Here is a 27,917-nt window from a genome sequence, read left to right as displayed (position 1 = left end):
CATGATGCAACCGAATCACAAAACAAAATCATCCACTTACGAATGTGAGCAAACCAATCTGGGATTCGAGCCAACATTGTCGCGATCGGATCCTTACTGATGAGTCCTGACACCGCTTTGGAAATAACACATACAGATAGACTCGCCATATCAGCTAAAAGACGTCATTTATCATTCAAGAACTGCAGTGATATAGACTATGCCATCTTTGAGCAGAATGAACACAACAAATATGAAAATTAGAAATCTGTCTTTATTGTGTTAAAAAGGTTTGCACTGTTTCACACATAAGTGAATCCTCAGATTTGCAATCAAGGTAATTCGTCAGTGCAAAACGTGACAGGAAAACCAAATTCTATGGATAGTCCTGTAGTGCAATGATTGTGGCGTTTCGATGTCGGTATTGATGACTGCTTGCTTGATAACGGTGTTAGTACCTGCACCAAAACGTCTCACTCGTTGCAATAAAGAAGAAGTTGACTATCCATACAACCTGGTTTTCTTGCTAAAATGCCTCCCAAAGACGCATGTGTTTGGCAGTGAAATAAAGGGAAAAACGAGCGCACTGACATGTAAGAGTTGCGTATGTATGTGCGCTACATAAATATCCTATAATAATACCGGTGTTAAATAGTGTCTTAAATAGAACAACACATATGACGTACAAACGCGTCATAATGAAACATTATGACGGCTTTCCGCAAACCCCATTTCAGGAGTATAAAGCAAAATTAATGTATTTAAATTACGAGAAGGTTTCATGTGAATTACACGTCGTCAATGTCATGTGCGGCTCAGAGGCTTCAATATCCCAATTAAAGTACTGAAGAAAGCAGATAAAATGCTTTTTTACATTTATGTCTACATTTTGTGTAGCTGATATACGAAGGTGTAAAATAACTACAGTTTCAGGGGAGGGAGACAGGAAACGCAAAAGAAGGACTTTACTGAGGAGAGACTAGCACAGGAATGAACAATGAGGTTTTTTTCAGATAAGTCTAAAACAGCTTTACTGCAATGTCGTTTTTTTGAGTGAACAAAGACATGTGAGGCTAATGTCTTTTATTGCGTTGTGCATGTACATGCTATAAACGGAATCTGTCATTTGACTATAATATCCTTCTGATCACATGACACTTAAAATATTCCTCTCGCCTAAAAATGTGGTTACTTTCATTACATATTAACCACAAAACACTTTGTTCCAATATCTAAAGTCATATTGAATTGTTAATGGTCATGGTCATCAGAGATAACCACATTTATCCTCTCTGAACACGTTTTAAAGAGTAAAATGGTCCTTGAGGGTTTCATAAATCTCTAAAGGAACAGAGGCCTAGAATGGTTTAGCTAAACTACTTCAACCACATTATGACAAGAATAACACTTGCCAAGCTCTCCGCATCCCAAGGTCCAAACAGGACATTAAGAGGAAACACATACGTGAAATTGTCAGCCATACTACATACGTATACATTCGCATCATTGTCATAAATAAGATCGTGAGTGAATGGAGGAAAGACAATTGCATTCCACTGCAGTCCTTTTAGCTCAAAGGCGGACCGAATAATTGCATACTAAGTCGAAAACTAATAGACTTAAAATGCTAAGTAAAACGCTGATCATAATCAAAACATCAGACCAACTCCGTAAGCTTTTCGTTAGGAGGCAGCATCGCAGAGAAAGGGACAACTAGATGTTCGGAAGTGCCGAGAAAGCTATTGTTTGATTAATCTCACTGTGCCGACTTCATTATCACTCGCACACCTAGCAGTCACTTTCTCTGCACGTAACAAATTATGAACTGTGTTAATATTTTAATGACAGTTTGTTAAACCACTTTTTTTTCATTTTGGGGCCTTAAAGTCTGCAAATTACCTCACAGAGTTAATCTGATGTTTTGACTATGATCAATTTTCATTGTTTATTATATTTCGAGAATTCATCGGACTGAAATTGCGATAGATTGAAACAACACTTGTGGCATTCATATGGCGATATACAGCTGACAAATTCCCCAGTCAGGAAATATCCTATTTTAGGACAACATACATACGTATATATATGTATATACGTACTTGTATGTATGTATGTATGTATGTATGTATGTATGTATGTATGTATGTGTGTGTGTGTGTGTGTGTGTGTGTGTGTGTGTGTGTGTGTGTGTGTATGCGTATCCATAAGCATACGTTAAGGTAAAACCTTCAAAACCTGGTGTTAATTCAATTCTGTGCCACTGTGTAATCAGACACTCAGCCCCAAAGGAAACTTGAAATGTCTGCCGTAAAAAAAAGCTTCGCGACATCTCTCAAATAACCTAATTCTGTTTGTTAACGACCCATTACTGGCAATATAATGCAGTCATATACTACCAAACCATTATGATAAATGCTATTATTAGTGACAACACGGAAATAACCATTTACCCATGACGGACCATTTTTGAGAGTACAAAATAAAGGAAACATTTTCAATTATTTCAATTATTTCATATCTATAAATATGTGAAAACGATGGACATGTTCACACACCTTTGCCACACTGGTCCATTTTCCTCCAAATGTCCAGACAATTTGATACGTACATATCACACGTTGGTCACACGGGCCTCCGATGACACGGTTAGTTCCAAGTATGGTTACATGTATTATTTAGTGATCTGATCTTGTATGGTTAAATTCGTTACCATTTCGATTCTGCTGGCTTATCCCCACGTGTGTGGGTCGTCGTAGACCAGATACAAGATCATCTTTCTCGGTGACTTAGATCCCAGACCCTGCCCAGGGGTCCAATGTAGGGTACTGTCACCTGCTCCAGCTTGTCCACCAACGGGTGATGACTCATACACGCCGGTGGGATTGCAGGTGGAGCAGTCTTTAAACCACCAGCCCGACTGAAAGTCCTGAGCGCAGTTCCGAGCACTGTTGTCATTGTCATGATCCGGGGTGCTGAATGGGGAGCTATTCAAGGGTCCAAGACAGTCTTCCAAAGAATGTTGAAATATGTTGTGTGTAAAATGATTGCCGAATGACAGCCGGTACTTGCTAGCTTCATCTCCGACAGTAAAGTCCTCCATGTAATACTGGTTATATCCAGAAGTCGTGACGATCTCAACCAACAGTGAATGCTTCCTGCTGCTAGATATATAGTGGATATAGTCATTGCCAAGCCAGTGACTACCCAGTACGTTCCCGAAACCTTGCTTGTAGTCCTGCCAGGAACGATTGAAGCTCTCACTATCATCCTCTTGTTTGAGAATCATGGTTCTGCCCCCAAAATGCATTTCGCAAAATACAGTGAATGGTTGTGGAGCGAGGCTTGGCTGCACAAGGTATTTATCATGCTTGCCGTTGTAATAACTGACGCCGTCGGAACAATCTGAAACAGGTCAAATAGTGAGATTCAGCAGAAACTGAAACATAAAGGTATGTATGTTGACTATAGGTTACGATTTGCAAGAACGGTCTCACGTAACAAATCACAACAAGTCACAACAACCCAAAACTCATTCGTCGTCTCTAAGCCGTGAAGGTACGGGTTAGAATTGATGTTCAGTAAACCATGCTTGTCCTAAGAGACGACTATCGGGATTGAGATGTCAGACTCGCTGACTTGGTTGGCACATGTCATCGTACCCCAGCTGCGTAGATAGATGCTCATGCTGCTGTTGATCTCTAGATGAATAATACATCTTAGAATGTAAATGAGGTTGGAATGGTGCAGATTTCGTGCACCATGCGCATAGCTATAAAGACGTACCAGTCGTTTTCACTGGGTGTATAACACTGGTGCCGCACCCCCACGCTCAAGTTCCATTACTGTTTTGAAGGTTGACAATCAGTCTCCAACATTGCTTTTTGTACCGAGGGCTTTCAAGACCCTGACACGTAATATAAATAAAATATGCCATTTTCAAAGGTTTGTTTCAAAACATAATAATTACTTCTCTCGTTTTTCTTCTCATTTTCCTTACTACATGAAACCCTTAGGACAAATCAGATATTTGCATTGTGGCAGTCCATGTTTACAGGCCATAGCAACACGGATGACAATTGCTCGCTTCCACAGACATTGTGCTCTAGAGGAGTCAGGTTCATATTGGATTGCGTTGGCCGGAAGACCAAAACATCTCTTAACAGAAATTAGCACCTAAATAATATATTCGTAGGTTCGATTCCTTGTTCGTAACCATTGGTTTGTCAGCTAAAAGTTCCTAGACCTGTATCACTTTGGTCCGTCATCCCAAGTACCCGCGAAGATCCGGGTTAGAATTGGTCTTCATTAACCAATGCTTGTGGGCCTTAAGACGCTAGCGTATTTCTGGGGCCTACGAGCTCAACCGTGTACGTCGGTGGAAAATCTCTTAACCATACATAGGTATTAAATATGATCAACGTGACTAAATATTGCTGATCTCTGTAGCTGAATTCCGCAGGTGAATATTCGTTTGTCAGCAGCGGTATCACTTTGCAGATACCGCTGCCACCCCGATGCTAAATGGCCGTATCATGTTTAGTTTCAATGCTCACCTGTCATCAACCTCTCGCACCTGTTTCCAAGGTAACCATTATAGCACACACAGATGTCTGTGCCGGCATTATAATCGCCACCATGTTGACAAGGGTTGTATATCTGAAACAATGTGAAACACGAGTGAATATATTGTTAGACCGTCAGTATAAACACTCTTTGAACATTTCTTTGAGAGGCATTTCAGAAGTTGTAAGGTGAAGGAAACCCAAGTTCTATGGATAGTCAACTTCTTTATTACAATGAGTGCGACGTTTTGGTGTAGGTACAAACGAAGTTATCAAGCAAGTGATTTTTGCTCTTTGAACATGCTTTCAGTTAAATAATAACCCATGATGTGTATCACGAGATTGTTTGGCCCGGCCTTGATCACTTTCCGAGCCCCGCCATATCGAATGCGGGTTAAACAACAGAACAAAATAATTTAAAACAACTTGTCAACTCGGTACAGGAGGAAAGCTCAAACGGTGATTCAAGTCGATTGCATCCGCCACCCCGTTAAAGAACACGAGGACGGGGTGAAGATGATTGATCCAAACCATGAAGAAAAAACATAAGGAGAAAAGCGCCCGAACTTAGTGGCATGTTCAGAATCATGTATTGAATGTTCGAATATGAGAATGAATTCGAGTTTCCAATGGTAAGTTTGTTTCATCCTTATTCAGGTTGGTGAAGTAATGAATGTTCGAATAGGGAAATGAATTCGGGCTTCGAATGGTAATCTTGTATCATCATTAAGGTTGAACATCTTGCAACGGGTTAAACGAAATCCCAAGGCCGACTTGTCCAAGCTTAACAATGGCACTACAAGTTGCTACAGTAACTATTGAGCAGGCGCATATCAAACCATTTTTTTGTGTCAATCTAATAGGTTGGAAAGCTTTCTATTTAGATGGTATCTAGAGCTTGCTCAAATATAACAGCGTGTAAGCCCCGGACCTTTTTCGTAATGGTAGCTACGCCCCTTGTGGAAATAGATCGCCTGAACTGTTCATGTCGCATGATGAATCTTGAATAACACAAACACCCAAGGGTCGTTGAGAGAGTAAATGCGTAATCAGACCCTTTTGTTCGACATTATTGTATTGAGTAACATACGTCACTTGTGCAACTACACTTTCATGACAGAGTACATGTTCCACGGGCAAGAATCCACAGCACGTGTTTAACACTTTGAGAGTACGATACATTTGTGCAAGCGGGAAGGTTCTCTTGCCATATTCTACACGTGAGGAATGTCCAAGACATCGAAATGTATGAAGTGTTAATGGCCCTTCTGGAGTCCACAAATGGGATTAGGTTGCCACATAGTTTTCGATCAATACAATATAATAACGTCCATGAGTGAATTCACTAGGTGTAATGCAATAAGCAGGTACACGGGAAAGTATATCATTAATGGTGATCTGTGATTAAAAAATCAGGGTATAGATTTACATGAATGATATTCCAGTTTGCGGATAGTATTGATCTCGAAATCTGAACTGTCATGATAAAAGTAGATAAATCGTTATATAAAGACACCCAAACACGAAAATTGCTTTTACTTAAATTGATCTTCAAGGTATTCGTATCATACACGGACTATACAGTAGTGGTATGTTAAAAGTCGCATTGTAAATCTGGGTTGTATGTGTTTCAGTAAACTCTAGGAAAATGACGGATACGGTGCATTAGCGTTATCATTATGTGTTTGACAGAGAACATCAATGGGTAATGTAGTTGCAATTGGGTCAATACGTATCTGTTGGCACTCTTAAACATAATCGAATATGTCTCTGAAATAACCTTTAGCGGGGAGTTACCTGTTAACAGCTCTAATCATTCCTGATATCCCACTTGAAATCATACTCTGTAGTTCAATAGGTTTAAAGCATCCTGTTATAGCCTGTAGAGAGCACTGCGATACATTCCTGTAGCTCACCTTTATATGGCGTCAACAGTAATATTAGTTGCTGTTCTTAGTGTTATTGAAATATTGTCATCATAAATACAAACACCTAACGCTATAACCTATAGAACTGGACATAACATCATGTCACCGTGGTTGGAATAGATGAAACATGTACACGTTTAAAAAAGTATCGTAACACTTGAAATTTATACATATCATTATAAAGTTTATTTGTATGATTAATTTCACAATGGGCGCATTGATTCTATTTACGCACATACTACGAGGAAACAGCATCACGCGCAATACGTGTTTCCGTTTTCCAATAAAGATTAAGTTCTTTCAGCTGAACAATGTAGAGTAAGTTTTAGGGCGCTTTTAGCAATATTCCAGCAATTTCACGGCGAGGAATCCGCTACACACATTGTGCCCATTTGAGGAATCGAAAACAAGTCTTCCGCGTGACGAGCTAACGGTTTAACCACAAGGCTACCCCACCGCCCCTTGACAACTCGGAATATCTGTTGATTTTGTTGATGACAACTGATAACAAATAGCAGGTTATTGGTATGCGGAATGCTGCAGTCTTGTTGAGGGCTATTATCATCAACTATCAGCCGATTGGCCAGGAAACATCCGTAAACGCATGACGTTAGGGACCGCAATCGTTCGTGTCGACTACGGAGGACTCAGAACCATAAAACTTCATCCGTTCTTCAAGAGTGGTTTCCACGTAGTCGTTTGTCAAATCATAATGTCCACAATCCCCTAAAATCGACCGTGTACAGAGCACAGCGACCTTTCAAAGGTTACATAGAGCATGTTTGGAACAAAGAAGGTCATGGAATACGCCAGAGTGACAACCATGTATAGAATGTTTGAATGAATTGGAACAAGCCCACAGCGACAAATTTAATGGCTGAATGCCGGGGATGTCATTGCAGTTGGTGGAGTTAGCACAAGATATTGAGATTGTGCTCAGTAGTTGATACTTATGTCATCTCCCGAGGATTTTATGTGAGAATCTTGAAAATGACCGCCATCCTTACGTCATAAGTTCTTTTTGCGTTTAAACTTCAATGAGTCCTTGAGGTCAATTCATCTAGACAGAAGTTGAAGTGAGGTTTGGATAAGTTCCCTTACTCACGTTAGAGATAGCATATTTATCCAATTAAAATTGCAATGTTGCGATACTTATTTCCATGTGCATTGTTTCATAATTTCAGCATGATAGTGTATTTTAAGAGAATTTATGAGCGTCATCAAAACAGGGCCAAACGTTAAAATATTCAAAAGAAAGTGTACTTTGAATCCTCCGGATAGCAACATTTATTCCAAGATTCACTACATTTTGAACAGAAATAACTTTTGTATTGAATGATAGCAGCCCGTGCGTGCCCGTATTGAATTACACTCGACGACATAAGTAGGACCCTTTCATTCTTACACAGCGACCTTGTGATAAAACACGTCTTTACATTTTCCCTGAAGTATCTTTCCTTCACAAGATTCTCATATTCCATGATAATAGAGATATCTTAAGAAAGCTTGGCCTCTATACATGTCAGACCAAACCCGTCTTGTTTCTTGCAAAGACATCTAACAATGAATGAGTATGTCATGTCACTTTAAGCAATATTCCAGCAATATCACTCCGAGGGACACCAGAAAATGTCTTCAAGCATTGTACTCATCTGGGAAATCGAACCCGGGTCTTTGGCGTGACGAGCGAACGATTTAACCACTAGACTACCCCACCGCCCCTGCTTCCTGCACAAAACCCCATTGATTATGATAGAAAATTAGGTGTCACACAGGGAGGTGAGGTATGGGAAGTGTGTGTACGTGTGAGCGCGCGCAATCGCTTTACGGCATTGCAACGTCCCACACAGAGCCTTTAATAATTCACATTCATAAAATAATCGTTCCGGATTACATATACACAACTACAATACATTATTGTACACAACGGCCAAGAGACCTTTTCTATTTACTGCTTAATAATGCGATTCCCTTTCAGTTTCGAATTCACGTCAGCGGGAACTCAGATGATTAGTTTGTAAATATAATTCATATGAAATAACACCTGATGTTAATTTGAACAACAATATGTCTGTGATGAGATCGTTATGTCAACAATAAAATCTGCTGCCATCAAATGTGATGTATTTCATTCGACATTTTCTTGTATACACAGCAGAGTACCACGTGAGTATCACGTGAGAGAATACTCTGACATGATAGTGCATTAACTGATTTCGTTAAAACTTGAAACGAGATCTTAAATATGAATGATGTCTGACATGCATAAGTGCAGAGATTCTTCATGCTGCAAGCTACGTAAATCGCCTTTTTAAATGTCTTATTTATTAAAGGAAAAGAATCTCTGAGAAGACAACGGTCGTGGACGTTTGCCTCGATGGTGTGATAAGGCCGAATTAAGGGTCATGAGTAGCGCTATACCGTTATCAGTGGATCCCCGCGAATGACCAAGGGACTCAACTCTAGATAATATAGTCTCGCTGTCGCTAGAATCAAAACTGATCTATCAAGATATGATAGCCGTGTTTAATTAGATTATGGTTTAGAGACAATATCATCAGACAATCTGAATACATGTATTAGATTATGTAGGGAACAGTGATACGCACTGTATTTGGACCTGATGTAACGTTCACGTGTACGCCAAGAGTTCTGCCTTCAGATTGTTTACAAAGGCATGAGCCTTACTCAAATGTTTCCCACCACAAGTGTCTGCTACACTGGATGTCACCAAACAGTTCCCCTCGCAATACACCCCTGAATGCCATGTGAATGTATGGTACGGACCGTACGGGTTGCAGGCCTGAACGTTTTTCGTAGATGCTTGGGGCTGTAAGCAAGCAGGCTGTAACCTGTGTCGGAGGTGGTTGGGGCTGTAAGGGTTCCTGGCTGGAACCTGTATCGGTGGTTCGAACACAGTATTCCTAACGTGAGGTCGTTGATGAATGAACAACTTCTTTATTCAGATGGGTCGATGATTCGATATATACCGAGTCAAAAAAGAAACTTCACAAAATGTAATTTTTAAAAATAATAAATATTTTTTCTCTGATGATACATGTATGTATCAGAAATGGGAACCCTATCTTTCGACTCTAAAAACACGTTAGCAAAACCCACTCAAACCCATCCATTCGTCGTGCAAATGGCGTTAGTGGAATAACAAGTTTTGCACGTGCAGTCGATCACGTGACCTTTGCATCGAAGTTTTCTTCATTTGCACGTGTTTGCATTGGTCTCAAGAATTGAAAAAAAAACACTTTTAAACTATAGTTCTAACGGTACTTTAAATGCCACGATTGTCAAATGTGCATCGTGAACGTGCAGTTGGCATGTTGCAAGCGGGAGGATCAGTTATTGAGCAAGAGCAATGGATGCAGCCGTCGTACTGTGTATGACTTGCGATGTCGTCTACAACAAATTGGCACCACTTCTGATTGCCCAAGGTCGGGTCGTCCACATGTGACATCACGAGCAGGAGACCGTCTAATCGTCCTACGTCACCTACATGACAGATTTCTGCCGGCTACACGAACCAGGGCTGAGATGCTTAGAGGTCGACTGTCCTCACAGACCATTCGAAATCGGTTGCGGGCTGCCAGTCTTCATTCTCGACATCCATATTGTAACTTGACATACTGTATACACATGTTTGGGAACGGCGGTGTAGCCTAATGGAACTGATATTGGTACTGTCAGTGTATGGAGTACATCACACAGGCCTCAGCAATGAAATAATAGCAATTTAACCATCTTAACATCCCTTGTTCCATTATAGTGCCCTGAAGAAAGAATGTGACGTTTCTCTTTTGACTCAGTATAGTTTCTTGAATCGTCGCCAAATAGGTAACATAAAGTTTGTCCTTATCTGACTCTAGAAATGCCAATCAAAGAAGAAGTGGATGGCGGCCTCTACTAGGACGGTCTGCTGAAACAATTGTTATTGTTATTTAGCTCATTGTAGTGCTTAGCCAAGATCTGACTGGTGTCGTTTTACTTTTGACAGATAGCTTTCCTGATGCTATTGTAACCGCCTTTTCGGAGCGGCATGGGTGAACTCACAGGTGTGAGCTTCAAGCAATATCTAGTGTTTCTCAAACCTTGCCCCAAAGACCGACCCTGCAGTTGCATAGGGAGTATCTCATACAATCCCATGTGTATCGTTGTGGATGCTCTGCAACCAGATCTGTGTATATCACTTCACTGTTGGCAGATGCGAGATCTTACTGACTTCGAAATTTCTTTCTCACCTTGTTTAGTTTGATTTGATCCTGTAGCAAATCTAGAAATTGCTTGTGTCAGCAGGTAGCATTGTCGCGAGAGTGATAAGGATATTCTAGTGGTGGCCAGCTAGTGATTGGTAGAACCGGTGCGAAAATACACTTTGCACCGTTGTTTAGTTTGATTTGATCCTGTAGCAAATCTAGAAATTGCTTGTGTCAGCAGGTAGCATTGTCGCGAGAGTGATAAGGATATTCTAGTGGTGGCCAGCTAGTGATTGGTAGAACCGGTGCGAAAATACACTTTGCACCGTTGTTTGGTGATAAAGGGAGGATTTGGTGATGCGCGGAATGTGGCAAGTGCACAGCACGAGAGGCTGTTTTCCAATTGTAGTCAAGTAACCATGTCGTTATTGTCTTAGACAACAGGGACAGAATTCCTGAACACTGGCGTTGTTGTCAGCTGTTCCTGACCAGTGATCAACATGACATCTCTTTGGAGCTGGTTATAAGAATGGTTCTTTGTAGTTGTGAGCCAACGTTGAATTGCAGTGTTTAGGCCTGGAAACCTAAGATGGGGACAAACAGTAGATGGTTTCAAGTAAAAGCCGAAAGCAATTGCTGCTTGGTATCAGGGACTTGTTAAAGACACCCGGCTGTCTAAGGACAGATTTGCCCTTGGGTTTATTCCAAAAGCCTTTCCCATGAATCGGTACAAGGCAATGAACAAGAGTCATGAACTAGGCTTTTTGGAGCTACTCAGGGCTCATATGGTTTGGCCATTTTATAGATATTGTGGACTCGTCCCAAAAGTCTCCCCTGCTTTAATAGTCTTGGTCACATTACAGATTGTTGAAATCAGTCGTGAATATTCTATATTTCAATTAACACTGACAACAAAATCTGCAATATTCTTCAGTACACATCAACTTCCTAACCAATCTCAATAGTATGAATCAATATCGAAATACCATCGTCTGTTCATGGACTGGTGAGCGAATCCTACATTTACTACAAAAACGATAAACAAACAAACTGCTGGTACATCAGAAAGGTCAAAAGATAAGTCCTTATGATACAGGTGATGAAGAAACTCTCTCAGTGAAAAATCGCTGTCATATATTCTTCTGACAAGGATGATGCAAGCTTCTGTCTTATCTTTCTGTGGCACTATCAGCTACTATTGACGATCTCACAATCTGGTTGCTATAAATGTTACGTCAGTGTACAAGAAAAGCATTGAGGATTACTTTCTTTTGGGAAGATCCGTGAAGATCCGAGGTACAACTGGTCTTCGGAAACACATGCTTGTCGTAAGAAGCGAATAACGGATCGGGTGGTCAAGCTCGCTAACTTGGTTCATATGTTTATCGTATACCAATTTTGTGTTTCGCTGCTCATGCTGTTGATCATTGAATTGTCTAGTCCAGACTCGATTAATTACATGTACATGTAGCTGGAATATTGCTAGGTGCGGCGTTCAACAACAACTAACTAACCATATATAGTTTCCTACCTTCTTTCAAACTGAACCCCCGATACTTACATCATTGTAGTGCAGGTCGCCTGTTTGGTCACAAGGCCAGTCAGTGATGTATTTGCCATGGAGGAAGCATGTTGAAGAGGAGCGTCGAAATGTGAAGGAGCGACAGTTTTCTGTAATGCTGCATAGAACAGCACATGATGAAACACTCCTTTTGTCCTCAATTCGTCCTATAGGTCCACCATTGAAAGTGTCTGGATCAAGACATGACTCCACTATTTTGAAACCCTTGAAGTTTAGAGATACAACATAGTCTATTACAAGAAGAATCAGGGCTATATCACTTTTGACACCCATTTCTCACTATCATGAACACTTGGAATGTATGTAAATATCCTAATGTGCTGTCATCTGGAATGATGAAGGTTCGGTAACACCTCTGCCGATGACCTTGTGCAATGAGAATAGTTGTAATAAATCAGCACAAGCTGTATTTTAGAGATCTAAGAAGTAGAATATTGTTTATGAGAAGAGGAAACATTGGCTGCGTGACCAGATCGATGTCCTGCCTTCGTGGGAACGATTCATTGATCGCTGATCGACTGATGTGACTGACGATCAAAGAGAGGTGGTCCATCTGACATGAGTGCGCCTCATTTAGAGGTATGCCATAGACATTCAGTTGACTATATACTAGTACAGTTCTAGTGTATTGAAAGTGTGTTCTAAACCATATTCGAATCTAATGTCTGTTACATTGTAAATTTAAATTGTTGTGTTTTACCACATATACAATTAATCTTATAACGTAGATGCTATAAATATATCTCTGCCATGAACGAAACAGTGTAGTTTGGAATAATACAAACCGATGATTTAAACTTGAGTATGAATTCTTTAAAACAACATGTTAATGGTTAAATGGTATGTTTTCTTTGTTTAGTATTCAGATGAAGACCTTGTTGTGTTCACCTTTTACCATCTTCAAAGTAGGAAGTAAAAGTTCATCGAGACAATTTCACAGGTAAGTTAATGCCCATACACCGTGTCGGGCGAAGCTAATCTGAATTCCAAATGGATAGGGTTAATTAACATCGGCTGAGTGAACGAGAATTACAAGTTTAGTTTAGACATGTCTGTTGAGGGTTCGGCTCAAAGTACAGTGCTCCTGATATACCAGAAGGCCGGGCGGGACAACTTGGGAATGACCCGCGAATCCTAACTTGACACACAGAAGGGAGCAAGCTACAAAGACATATATTTTATACCATTGGAAAGATCTCGAGGAGATGAACACGAAAAGTTCGTGTGCTAGTGTGTTCACGTGTTAATAAGCTCACAAACTCTAAAAATGCATTTCTGCAGAAATTTCTGGCAGAATTTTTTTCCTCAGCACCCGTTCGTTTACTACTGTTTTTAGTTCTTAATGCCTCCTGATTATTTGCTTCATGACTGCGCTGTTTGTTTTTCTTAGTTCCCACCTGGCCTGCACCAATTATTTACTCTTTGTTATTCAAGTACAAGATGTTTGTCACAGCATTCAATAATTGTAATCACTTGATTGTTGTCACTGTTAGCTTAAACATGGTGTAAGAACCTACACAGAAACGTTGCTATATGCACTTAAAACGAAGTTGTTAATAAAACCTGATACCACGTATGCAGCTCTTACATTCTTAACGTAAGTTGCAAAATAAATAAAAAAACTAATAAAAGCCCTGCAGCGTGCTTGAGTTGTGAACCGAGGATTAAGTTGTCATTACATAGGTGATGTTTAAAAAGACCTGCGGAGTAACACGTTACTGTCAGCCGTCTCATTCGGGGACGGACAAATTCCCATAGGAAAAACTCCTTTGTACAAAATCCCTTTCAAGAACATGGTACAATATCCCGTTTATATTTGTTATTGCTATCTTTTTTCACCAAGACCCCAGTGAGTTAATTATCATCTCATCATGAGAGAAGCTAGTGAGATAAGTTGATTAGCATGTTTTCGTAACAAAGGCCAGTGGTTGAAATGTTAAATTGTATAAATGTGGATTCTTACAAAATACAGTGTTAAACTGTTTGAAAATGTTCCAATCATTATGATTCATCCATCCACATCTAAACATATACAATAGAAGAAGTTGTTATCCATAAATATTATATATTGAAATGGTTTTGTACGTGCAGAACTTGAAACTGACAATCTGAGTTTACACCCAGTTGCGTCCGGTCCAGTCAGTCGGGAAAAATGGAGGCAGTTTGTTTGCAACCCACAGACGTAATAACATGTCATGTGTAGAGGAATCGCACCTGCCTGTCTGTGTAATTACATAATGTGACAGAGACAGACCCTAGGTGCACGAGCCATAAACCAATGTAGTCTGTTTATGGTGTATAGCCTGATAGGTGTTAAGTTGGTCAGTGATTGAAGTTGAGTATTGTATATTGTCATTAGCAGCCAAGCAGAGAGACAAGTTTCAAAAACCAGACATCGAGTTTTGTCTGTGACAGAGACTGCTGGTCATAATCAATATATTTTCTATGCTTCCATACACATGATTTAAAACATTTCAGTTTTCAGGCTGAACAGTGAAATTAGCATTTCTAATACTATGCATTTTTTGAAAACATGGGTTGCAAATATGCAGGTATTGTACCAGTGTATTGTTATTAATGCCGACCCAAGATGCTTGTAACCACAAGAAACATCCCTTGTTCTCCCACTTCGACAGCAACGATAATCCTTGCATACATCACATGTTGTGTTTATACGAGTTGGCTTCCCGGTTCAAGCTAGTCACTGCACATGTGCTATGGGTGGTGAAACCACTTTTCCCCCCAGCGCTGGGGAAACGTTTCAACTCCCATTTCGTGGCAGTTTAATTTTCATTTTTGATAATTTGTTACCGAACGGAATCAGAATCCGCAAAGAACTGTTTTGTGTTGCTTGTGACCTTGAACCGACAAAACGTACTGGATTGACGTCTATTGTCCATGCAGCACCAACTGGCATTGTTTCGGTGTATTCCCCAAGTGGCCGCTCTCTGGATTGCGCAAATATTAACCGCGGTGTCCGCTCAGGGACAACCGAACCGGAACGATGACCGCTTACAGAGACAGCCTCACAAACCACCGATTAGCAGGTGTGAAAACTCAGTGTGCACTTCGGCATAAATCATTGTTTCAACGAGGCAATTACATTTTCGCGGGCATTGTCACATTGAACACTGATGCAATGTCGCATAGGTATTGATTATCATCTCATCTGGTACGCTGGTCTTGTCGAGCATGTTGATGAATTAAAATTATGGCTCACATGTCTTACATTGTTATTATTGTGTATATCTAGTATATGTCCGGTTTCGTCTCTATTCGCCTTCAACCCATATCGCATACAAAAACAAAGTAGGTTTAATCTTGCACGACGTGAATCCACTAAGAAGTTACAACTGTATTATAATGAAACGGATGGGAATAATGCATAAGCCTTTTAAATTGTAAAAACTATGATGAAATACGGTCAAATTCACACTGTGAAATACTCGGTTGTCTGATACTAATTGGCTTTAAACATGGCAAAACAATATCATTTAAAGAAAGTCTATATTAAATTATATAACGATGGTGTTTAATATTATTCAACTAAGATAATTCTGGTAGCGAAACAAAAATATCAGATCAGTTGATCACGCTGAGTGCTTATTACTTGGAATAAACATGAAGCTACGACGGAGGAGTGCCATAAATTATAGTCTAATTATATTCAATTAGATAATTCTGGTAGCGAAATAAAAAAAATTCTGCCAGAAATGTCTGCAGGAAAAACATTTCTGCCATAAATTTCTGCAGAAAAAAAATTCTGCCAGAAATTTCTGCAGAAAGGCATTTTTAGAGCGAATTTGTGAGCTTATGAAAACGTGAACCCACTGGCACATGAACTTTTCGTGTTCATCTCCTCGAGATCTTTCCAGTGATATAAAATAATTATGTCTTTGTAGCTTGCTCCCTTCTGTGTGTCAAGTTAGGACTGGCCATTCATAAGTTGTCCCGCCCGGCCTTCCAGTCAAAAGGGTGACCGTCATGGAAACTGTTTCTGTTCACATCTGATAACTCATTTGTTATGCTGAATTGTTTTTTTACTCAAAGAACATTAAAGGATTCCATCCATGTTTCTTATCTAGTATATATTTTATGTACTTGATGTTAACAGGTTAACATATTAATAAAATAATGTTACAATACCCCTCTACATAAAACAAGAGCCATCTTCTCAAAATGATATTGATTTCGGATAGAGCTGCACAATACGTGTCTTGGCAATCAGCTAAAACATTCAATAATACAAACACAGTTTATAATGGCTATTCCTCCCATAATCAATGCTTTGTAGAGCCGTGACAAATGTCTGTTTCCTTACATCAGTGCACAACGCAGTAGCTAGATACACGGGCATGGTTGTCATACTTACTTTTGACGGTTAATTTTTGTAGACCATTAATTTTGACCATTATTTTTCACGATACAGTTGTAAGTGTTTGTTTCGAGCCGATTTGTTTGTTTGAAAATGAAAATCGTACGCATGCAAATTTCACATCATACACCGATCATCTCTCAAGAGCGATTGTTGTACAAACCACTAAAGTCATAAGGAAGTGCACTCTCAAAAGACTCATTATCATCATCTCAACATTGACTGACTCCGATGTATCTTCCAATTGTTTCAATCGTATATTTGAAATTTGAAGTTCCTTACTTTTTGTGAATAATATTTAATATACCGAGAGGCGTTCATTGGACTTTCTACAATAAACCCATTTTAGAGATGTTGCTGTTTCCAAAACTACAATATGGTGAAAACATATGGTTAGGAAATGCACAGCTCTGGTGTCTACGTTCGAATCCCACGTTTTCAATTCACTGGGACCTGACATCTTAAATGCACCCAAGAGCATCTGTGATGACTATGCAGTTGGATAAACAGAAAACCATGATGTACGAGTAATGTGCACACTTAGCTGCCGTAAAACCACACGTTGAGAAGTGGCTATCATTCGTATTCACGATACCACGGTTGACCAACACCCAAAGGAACCAAGCGATTGAAATGCTACATGCTGATCAAACACAGAGCGATGTTGTTAATCACTTTCACGTCCACCAGACGACAGTTTCGAGGCTGCAGCAATGTCAGTGGGCACCAGGAAGTGTCCAAGGCCACGTGCAGGAACGCCTCGTGTGCCGTCATAGGGGCAAGATCGGTACATCGTCGTCATACATCTTCGAAATCGGTTCAGGTTGTCCTTACCAATGCTGACTCCGGGCTTGCATGGCTGCTCAAGGAAGACACACACGGTATTTAGATGTGTCCTTTGACAGTTGTGTGTTCTTATAACACTTGTTTTGGAGTTGCAGATACTTGCAAAGACATTGTTGCCTCCGTAATCGTCTGTAGACACTTCAGTACTGTTAACAAGTCATCATAATGCCATTTCATGTACCGTCATATGTCGATGCGCATACCTGAAACCAGTTTGCTGAGGAAAGTGAAATCATGTGAAGATGGTCATATACAGTATGGTTCAAAATTATTGAGAATAGCTAAAGCATTTCATATTATTAAACGAGAACAAATCAGATAAAATTGAATGTATTGTGAAAGTGAACTGACCTTTTCATGTTGTGTAGGTAACAATTTAATATTTTATCAAGTCTCCTTGAGCTTCACGGCACAGTCTAAGACGGGTAGGCATACTTCCTATCAGAGAGGTTAGTGTCTCGTGAGTTATGCTGTCCCAGTATCGGACCACCTCTCTCTTCATGTCTTCAATTTTTGTCAACCCCTTTGGATTCACACATTCCTTCATCATCCCCCAAATGTTCTCAATGGGATTTAAGTCAGGACTATATGCAGGAAATGGTAATGCAGTCACATTTTTCTCCTGAAACCACTGCTTGGCATGTTTTGCGGTGTGTTTAGGATCATTATCTAGCTGCAAAATCCAGTCATTTCCATAAAACACATGTGCACTTGGAAGGAGAAAATTATCTAATATGTTAGTGTAGCGTTGACTTGTCAGATTTCCCTCAAACACACACAGCGGGGTCGTTCCTAATAAGGATATCCCTCCCCATAGATGAAACTTTGGGCTGTATTTAGGTCGTCGATACAACGGTGCTGACGCAGACTTTGTCCATATTTTCACATTATCGGGATATACCCATATTGAGCTTTCATCAGTAAAAATCACATTTTCCCAGTCAAAGTTTTCATGTGCCAAACACCACTCAACACGCCTGTCTTTATGTTCTTGTTTCATGAGAGGAGAAGGAATTCCAGTCTTTTTCTCCCATCCAAGATCAATAAAATTTCTTCTAACTGTAGATTTTGATACAACTGTTCATCCCCTTTCTATCATTTCATACCTGATGTTGGAGATGCTTGCCCTTTGCTTTTTAGACGCTAAAATTCCCAGCCGGACGCGATCTGAGAAGTCCAATTTTCTGGGTCTCCCTGCTCCTTTCTGGTGCCCAAAATCCTTTCCCTCTTTAAAATTCTTCCTAATCCTATACACAGTAGAAAGAGGAGTTCCTGTTCTCTCTGCCAATGTATTTACATCATCAATTCCTTGATTACACAACTCAAAAATCAACCTTCTTTTATCTTCAGCAGACATTGTTGACAGTGCTGAGGAAAATGACGTCTGCTACAAATTCAGGGGAGGTAACTCTAATTGTACTATACTCAGTAGGCCAAGATGAGTTACCTCCCTTATACCATTACTTAGTTTTAAGTATCGGTGAATCAGTTGAGGTGTTAGGATAGCTCAAAGTAAGAAGAAAAATTCTCAATAATTATGAACCAGACTATAGTAATCATAAACGTCTACACCATTCTCTGTTTTAACAGCGTGCGAAATCGTTTAAAAAGGTGTTATCATGTTCAATTATTTTTTTCGAAATGACCTGGTTCAATGAACAAACGACAGTCAACCTGTGAAGAAAATTGTATTTTGGCCTCCTTGAAGAAACGAACTGTTGAGTGTTGCGAACAGAATTAAATGTTTGGCATATCTAACTGTTGTTCATACCATAGTGATCTCTACCGAAGAAACACATTTTGCATTTGGTTTTTCACCGATGTCTCATATGGGTAATCGTAAGATGCTGCCCTTGATTAGGGTTTTAGCAAATAGTGGCACTTGCTTTCATCCTGGCTGGGGATCGGCATGAAATAAATTACACAATGATTCTACACAATGGTTCAGCACACTGTTAGTATATAAAATATATATTTCCCACAATACCTCAACTTTATAAAATCCTTTCCATCATGAATGCTAGTGTGAATCTTCATACACGATCATTCTACCTTCTTAAATATACTGAGGGGAAAAACTAACTGATCATGTGAAAAGACAGGTCCCTTTTTCCCCCAAGGTATGTTTACAAGCTTGGTACCGCACAGCCTCTGAAGAAACCTGGAAATATATAAGGGAACACTTGTGCTTTCATGCGATCCCTTAATTCTTTTCCCTCAGTATATTTACGTACTTGATATTTGTTGTATTATTGTGTCATTGTAGATATCCCAAACATTTAAATCTGTTCACAGCACTCAACAGTTCGTTTCTTCAAGCAGGCCAAAATACAATTTTCTTCACAGGTTGACTGTCGTTTGTTCATTGAACCAGGAACCGCTTGTTTATTGTCATCATTTGCGTTTTCATTTCGAAAAAAATAATTGAACATGATAACATCTTTTTAAAACTATTTCGCACGCTGTAAAAATAGAGAATGGTGTAGACGTTTATGATTACTATAAGACCATCTTCACATGATTTCACTTTCCTCAAGCATGTGAAAGGGTGGATATATTATGGCAATTTAGCGGCTTAAAAGACTTGAATTCTAACCTGCCATTACCAACATGACGAAGACCGAATGGGATAATGTATTTGTATCATATGCTTTACCCAGCTTACTTGTATATACCTGACGCAATGTATCTGCAGAACCCCAAATGGTATGTCACATATTAGTTATCGATCATCACAGCCACAAGAAGGCGCACGGAAGAACGGCACTTAACAACACGTTTTACACAACAACCTCTAGGCTTCAGAGCTCCGTTCGATAAGAAACCTTTTCAGTAAATCAAGCAGAACATCAATACACAGAAACAGTGACGGTGTTTCGTTGAGGTATTTCTACACAGGATGTCACTGACTTTATGGTTATTCCTATTTTGATATAGGCTGTTTCAGGGTACTCAAGCAGACGCACCCTCGAATCAATGTAACACTTCACCAACCATTAAGTACAGTAAATCACCACTTCAAAGATGGTAGCAGAGGTTACGCTTTGATTTCGACACGCTTTCAACACGAACTGCTTGTTCTATTTACGAACACTGTTTCATTCATAATGTGTACATAAGACGATCGGTTAATCAATACTATTTATAGCTTGTAAATATGGCGGGACGTTTTCTAGTAAGTAATGCATCGGATTCATATTCAACGCATATCATCGTGTGACACGACATGATAGGAGACTAAGGGTATCACTTCAAGTACATGGCATTTCTTACTGTACAATGTCTGAAGCATCATGAAGATGAAGGCAGTGTCGTGATAAGAATATACCGTCATATTTCCATCATTAAATACCCTACAGCAAACTCTGAAAAGTGGAAGCGTTATAAAATACAATAATATATGAAATATATCGCCGTACCTGATGAACTTGTTACAAGTTTTCATGCTGAAATACTGACTGGGAAGAGGGATCCTATTGGGCCAAATCTCGCGTTCTCGCGATCTCCCATTCTCGTGATTTTGGTACAGATCACCTTTTCGTCAAATGTCGACAACGCGAGAATGCGACTTATAAACATGCTGTCAAATCTCGCAATCTCGCAATCGCGACTTGTTAAATAAGGCCACAAAACCACGAAATCGCGAGAACACGAGAATGCGACATTTCATCTTCTCGCCTTCTCGCGATCTCGCGTTTTAGACGCTACTGTTGCGCTTGCGTATTATCATTAGGTCAAGGCGCATGTGTATGCTACCAGTGCTGTGGTCATGCTTCTTTCATGCTTTTGATTGCCCAAGTAGCATTTAACACATATATGTCATAGCTTGAAAATATTATGTAATTTACATACGTGAGAATGTGAGATCGCGAGAATGTCCTTTACAGTATTCCATAGTATGCACTGGACACCTGGAATCAGTCCCTACAGAACATGTCTCGCAGTTATGTAGAACAACAGACCATGTCATATTTCAGACACTTGTACATGTAACCAGTCCAAAGCAGGAACTGGAATCGACATGTTCACCTTCGAATTACTTACGTTAATAAAATCGATAATGCCATACTATTCCCAAAACACGGTGGTCTTGTAGGTTGGCATGATTTAAATTTCAAACATCCGACTCCAGGCTTCTTACCATATCACGCCTTGATAGAGACTGGATTCTTTTTAAAACGGCGTTAAACCAACTCTCTGACTCAGGAAAGGTATTCATCTTCTATTGTCATTCAAAATCTAGTTTTCTTTGGAAGTTTGAAAATGCCTATTGGATTGGAATTTATGTCTTGACATTTGATCTTGAACTGCTTCCTCTCGTACTGACCAATGCACCATGTACTGCCAAATTGCAACACATAGATGTGCAGATAATAACTGCCGGTTTCACGTTCCCACACTGTAGACACGAAAAAAGTCATTTATTTTCTGTACATGAGCACTGGATGATACCCGTAGTTTTCTTGACGTCATCAGCATTTTTGGTCTAAATAAGGCCTGACAGTCCGAGCTGCCATGTCTATCATCTCTCATTGACTTACTTGCTGTGCAGGCCTATGTTGAAAGAAGAAACAGCTTTGGCATAATTTTTACTCTGAGCTGAAAAATACTGAACAGCAAAGGAAACACAACTCTGGCTTTTTGTCAAGGCTTTCAACCGACCAAATAAACGTGAACGATTATTTCATTATTCCTATACGAACGGAATTATTATGTGTATTTGAATCTATTCCTACTGACACGTGGAAGAAGAATAAAAAATCCCTCCCTTTCTCTCTGGCGGAATATTTTTGAGTACTTTCTTCTGCTCCAATTATTTAAAAATTGACAGCAAACGCTGCAACTAAGATAACACGCGTTTTGCATCACAGGTTCCGCTAAATTTTGTAACATCCAGCCGTGGTATATATGAGGCAGACATGTTTAGGAGACAAAGGTCTGTGAATAATCGAGTCTGGTCTAGACAATCCACTGAGCTACAGAATCGAACAGTGCAATTGGGATCCGATAAAATCAGAGTCACGAACAGTGACTGTCACATGGTTTGGTTGTTGTTTAATGCCGCACTCAACAATATTCCAGCTATATGGAGACAGTCAGTAAATAATCGAACTTGGAGAAGATAATTCAGTGATCAACAGCATGAGTGTCGACCAGGATCAGCAGACCTGATCACCCGATTCCATTAGTCGCCAAGCATGGGTTATTGAAGATCAACTCTAACCCGGATATTCACGGGTCTACGATGATTTAAGATTAATGTATAGTAAACATTGTCAATTTCACAGGTAATTTTCGAACACTCACGTCATCTACTCGAATATATTTCTAACGAGACGTATGTGTGTATCGGCCAAGATCCATTAAGATGATTTCTGCGCGAAGCAGAAGCACTGATCAATAAAGAGACGTAATATACAACTAGCACCTTTTGTAACAAATCGTAGGGCTATAGTGATTAAGAGAAGGACAACCACCGTCAGACAAACTATTGCACAACCATCCGAAGGCAGACATGGGTATATGGCTTTGGGGCACTTTGAAACTGCATCTAATTTATCGATGGCCATAACTTCTTATACACTCATTAATTTAACGACCCATTAAAAAGTTAAACTCAAACAAGAACAGAAAAAGACAAGATATTTCTTTTCACAAGCTCAAGGACGGAAACATGTTTTGCATTTCGTAAGTGCATTATGGAAAGCTGCAACGATTGTAGATAAATACTATTGTGCCTAAGTATTCTTTTGTGAAACTATCAGTGCATAACAATAATATCCAGATAAAAAAGGATACCATAGAATTTCAAAATGATTTTCGTTCTGGTGTAATATGACTATAGATCTGAACCGAGGTTGTTGTGACAAATATGGCCTTGTTGTTTCCTACTTTTACAACACGTACAACTGCTGGTACTATCACAAAAGAAACGTCCAGATACATGTCCTCTTAATGCAGACAATCAAGAAATTGACCAAGGGTAAGATCGCTCAGTCGTATACTCTTTTGTCAAGGATGATTCAGTCTTCAAATCTGACATCCATTTTATGGTTTTGTGGCACTATCATCTGCTGCTGACGATCTCACAATTTGGTTGCTGAAAATATCGTTGTGATTATGGAGACATGAACCTACCGAAAGTAGGTCACAGACCTATTGCCACTTTTGAAAGCGATCTATATGGCTGAATCTGGTCATCCGCCCAGAGAGTATATTCGATACCTGTAACTATATTAATATGATTTGCAGAAACATACTTTCCAGGTATCCATTTAACCGCATCATTTCTTCTTTGCACAAACATTGTGGCCATGTAGTTGTACTCACCGAACATTACAAGTGCATTAAACAGAGTATGATCACTATATAGATGCATATATTTGATTTCATTTGTTTGATATTATTTGAATGTGTGAATTGTAGTCCATCCTTTTTTAAGATTTTCTTTCTCTCAAAGTTTCTCGTTAGTCTCGTGATTATTTAGATATGAAAGTATATATACTGCTCAAACAAAGAAACTCATAGCTGAAAATTGTTATCAATTTATACACTTAAGGTTTGGTAATACAGGGCAGCCACGAACAAAACCTGAATGAACCTTAACGTTCCAATGCTGCAAGAAACTGTACGTCACAAATGACAAGTGTTCCAATGTCAAGGTCGCAGAGCAGTCGGTATCTTGTGTGGCCACCATTAGTATTAATGGTTGCTTGGCATCGGCGTCCCTTAGACTGTAGCAGATTCCGGATGAAGTGTCTGGGAATGAGTAGGTACTCTTCCTTCAAGGCCACATACAGAGCAGGTAACGTCTGTGGCTGAGGGTCACGCTGTCGCTCACGACGATCCAATTCGTCCCATAGATGTTTCAATAGGGTTAACATCCGGTGATCGTGAGGGCCAATCAAGAACCTGAACGTTGTTCTGGGCAAGGAAATCCCTGGTTATTATTACTGTATGCAGCCGAGCGTTGTCATGTTGAAAAATGACGATCTGGCGGTTCATGAATGAAGGACATGAGGTCTGATGATTTCAATACGGTAACGTCGAGCTGTCAAATTGCCCTGGACCTGAATGAGGTCTGTCCTGCCACTGTATGAGATGTCAGCCCAAACCTTGACACTTTCATCTCCAAATATGTCCACTTCCTGTACACAATTTGCAGCGGAGAGTTCATTACGACATCGATTTAGACGTGCTCTTCCGTCGGGACGTCGCAGCATGTAACGTTACACAGTTCTCCACCTTTGCAATGGCCATGGGAGATGTTGGCGACACCATTGTCCGTTGTTGCGTTTTAGTGCGTTTTGGCGAGTTTTGGCCTCAATGGCAGTGCATTCACACTCGGAAATGTTTGGAGACAGCGTTCACCATAGGTATACTGATTACATAGACAACAATGATTCAAATTCGAAATGTCACATGGCAAAATAGTCTGTTTTTTTAGTAGTTTATGTTGAGCGTGTTGCTCCTCTCCTGTTAATGTTATAAGGGAAAACTACATTCTTAAATCGCTGCAAAACTACAACGAATTCATCATTTAGATGCGCGGTTATTCTCATGATCGCTTCAGTGTTTGGAGGTCAAGGTGTTCAAGGTCAGATACAGTTAACAAATGAAAACTAGGTATTCGAACAAGTGATCAACACACACTCACATACATACACACATAGACACACACACATAGACACACACACAGACACACACAGACTCAGACACAGACACAGACATACACACATATTTATAACAGAATTATTACATTAATTGTGAACAAAGTGTTTGGTAAATAGATAAATAAAGTTTTAAAATTGATACTAGCAAATTAACAACTGCTGTTGTTAGTAGCTGTATACCCACAGGATGTTAAAGTATCGTAACATTATTATGCTTCTGAGAGGGTAGTACTACGCAAGTCCCAAACCTTTCAAACTCAATTTAGCTCAATCATGTTTTTTAATCGTGGAATATTTGAGTTAAATGTTGGCGAACTTTTCTACAATTAGCGGCTGAAGAGATGGTGTAAATCCAGCTTGGGTCCATGCAGGCAGCATGCATGGTGATCTAGTTTTCGTGTACAATCTATAGTGACCAAATGTAACGACTGAGTACTAGTTTTAAACTGGCATGTCTCTGATACTCAAGGATTCTAAATTTATTGATATAAGTAGAAATGAAATTGTCCTCGTCATGGTATGGCTGAAATATTGCCGATGTGACGCTAAATATTAACTCACTCACTTACTAGCAAGGTGAGTGTATCGGCGAGACAGTGCTTCACAACGCAAAGAACAAATGATCTGAAGCAAATCAAACACATTGATTGTAAGTAGTAATTTGAATAGAAGTCACTGAAATACACGTCTACACAGAAAACGTTTCATGGAATCAAGATGCTGAACAATAATTGTCAGCCTGAATGTTGCTTCGATGAGCGACTGAAGCACGGGATGTCACGGACGTTAATCCATGCTCGATACCGCTTGTACAAACGCATATAACGGGGCGTTTATTGCTCCTTCAACCGCAACCAGAATCTTCAACTGTTAAGCACTCGTTGAAAGAAACAGCAGAATACTGTAACACCACTTTAAAGGTGGAGGGTGTGCTCTCATTTCGATACACCGCCGACTTCCTTTTTCAAATGCTGACGCAGATTTCTGTATTTAATGATCTATAAATCGATATTATTTTCATTTTGAAATATAAAGGAATATTCACTATTAAAGGTGAAAGAAGTGGGTGATTTTTACATTGATTAGCTGAGATTCAAGTGTTCTGTTTTCTGAAACGCCTTACCTGAGAACAAGACAGGAACGGCTTTAAAGATTGTGAAATACTCAATGAATACTAGTATGTTTTCATAATTACAACTCCAGTTTAATGTGCAGTCATTGAGGAAAAGGTAACTAGGGATTCGCCATCGTATCTACCTGTCGATCTGTAGGTGTAATATAGTTTCGTTGAATTATAATGATGCTAGTACCTTGCAATTACAAAGAGAAATACTGATGAAATATACATGAGCTGGTTACACGTGTACCAATATTGTATGATGGATTGACATGAGTGTAGAAACATGGTTAGACAAGGAAGTGGAAATATTGTTTGTGTTTTACATTATGACATACACTGGGAAAAAAGGCCTTTCATCCTATCGAGCGAGCTTAAACACATAATTCTACTGAAGAAACCACTAACAACGGTTTGATATGATATGCTACGTACTGGATACATTCAACATATGACCAATGAGAGCCCCCTGTAGACCAGCGAAGGGTACAAATATACATAGAGGTGAGAGGATCTCATCCAACACATGATACAACCCAGCAAATATAAAAATGAAACCTATCCGAAGTTGTTAACATTGTTTATTCATTGCTTACATATTGAAATTAGAATCTCCATTAATTATTAGGGTTAGAACCACCCATGCTTCCAGTTTATGTATGTGTCGGAGCGATAGGCATAGGGGAATAATGCTATCATATGTTCTTCGTTGTTCGTTGTCTTCATTGGCTAGTTTCTTTTGTCGATCTTTATGATCCTTCAAGTTCTATGGCTAGTCAACTTCTATATTGCATTGGGTACTTGCACCGAAACGTCGCCCCCAATGCAACAAAGAAGCTGACTATCCATAGAACTTGGTTTTCCTTCATCTATACAACTTGTAAAATGCCTCTCAAAGGCGTTCATAATCCTTTCCTATAATTTCATTTTGACTTAAATGTTAAATATGAACATGATGTTATCGTGATGATGAAATTATATGTACAGATAAACGAGGCCAATACATGGGGTTATATTTCAAGAACTGAAAACAGCATTGAACACATCGATATTAACATCGATTCGTTGGGAATTCGATCACACAACTCTTGATCCGAGTTACCAAAAACTAGATTTCTCACACACAGGGCGTGTAACAAAAATATTCTATAAGCCAAACCTCTGTGCAACCGAAACCGACACTTCCTTGAATATCGTTTCCGTATTTTCAAACGTCATTTTGTCTCCGTGTGAGGGTTGGTCATAAGTGACAGGACTCTAAGTGATCCGGGTTAGAACTGATCTTCCGTAACCCATGCATGTCGTAAAAGGCGACTAACGGGATCGGGTGGTCAGGCTCGCTGACTTGGATGACAAATGTTATGGTATACCGTATCGATGCTCAGGTCGTTGATCACTGGATTATGTGCCCCAGAATTGTTTGTTTACAGACCTCCGCCATACAACGAGAATATCGCTTAGTGCGGCGTTAAACAACAACCACACGAGGTGAGAGTCACCTTTCGTGATTTCGTGATTATCAAATGTATGATGTAGATATGTGTGATGTAAATGACACTATGACATAATGTCACTATGACCAGTGTGTCATGATGCTGTCCGACATCCAGAGTTCAGGTCACAAACGGATGCCAATATCATCTCACGACA

At 39.6% G+C, this 27,917-nt stretch overlaps 1 protein-coding gene across 1 annotated transcript; it reads right to left on the bottom strand.

The window, feature by feature from the left end:
• Window positions 1–2,707: 2,707 nt before the first annotated feature.
• Window positions 2,708–12,529, bottom strand: LOC137299166 (fibrinogen-like protein 1). The gene is made up of 3 exons (XM_067831719.1): window positions 12,236–12,529; window positions 4,533–4,635; window positions 2,708–3,381 (listed from the first exon to the last, which is right to left on the bottom strand). Exons 1-3 carry the CDS (start codon window positions 12,527–12,529, stop codon window positions 2,708–2,710), a joined length of 1,071 nt encoding a protein of 356 aa, XP_067687820.1.
• Between the last annotated feature and the right edge of the window lie 15,388 nt (window positions 12,530–27,917).

Source organism: Haliotis asinina, chromosome 10 (assembly GCF_037392515.1).
Source record: "Haliotis asinina isolate JCU_RB_2024 chromosome 10, JCU_Hal_asi_v2, whole genome shotgun sequence".
NCBI lineage: Eukaryota > Metazoa > Mollusca > Gastropoda > Lepetellida > Haliotidae > Haliotis > Haliotis asinina.
Note: the sequence above shows the minus strand (reverse complement) of the source record. Positions and strands in the feature narration are given on the sequence as shown.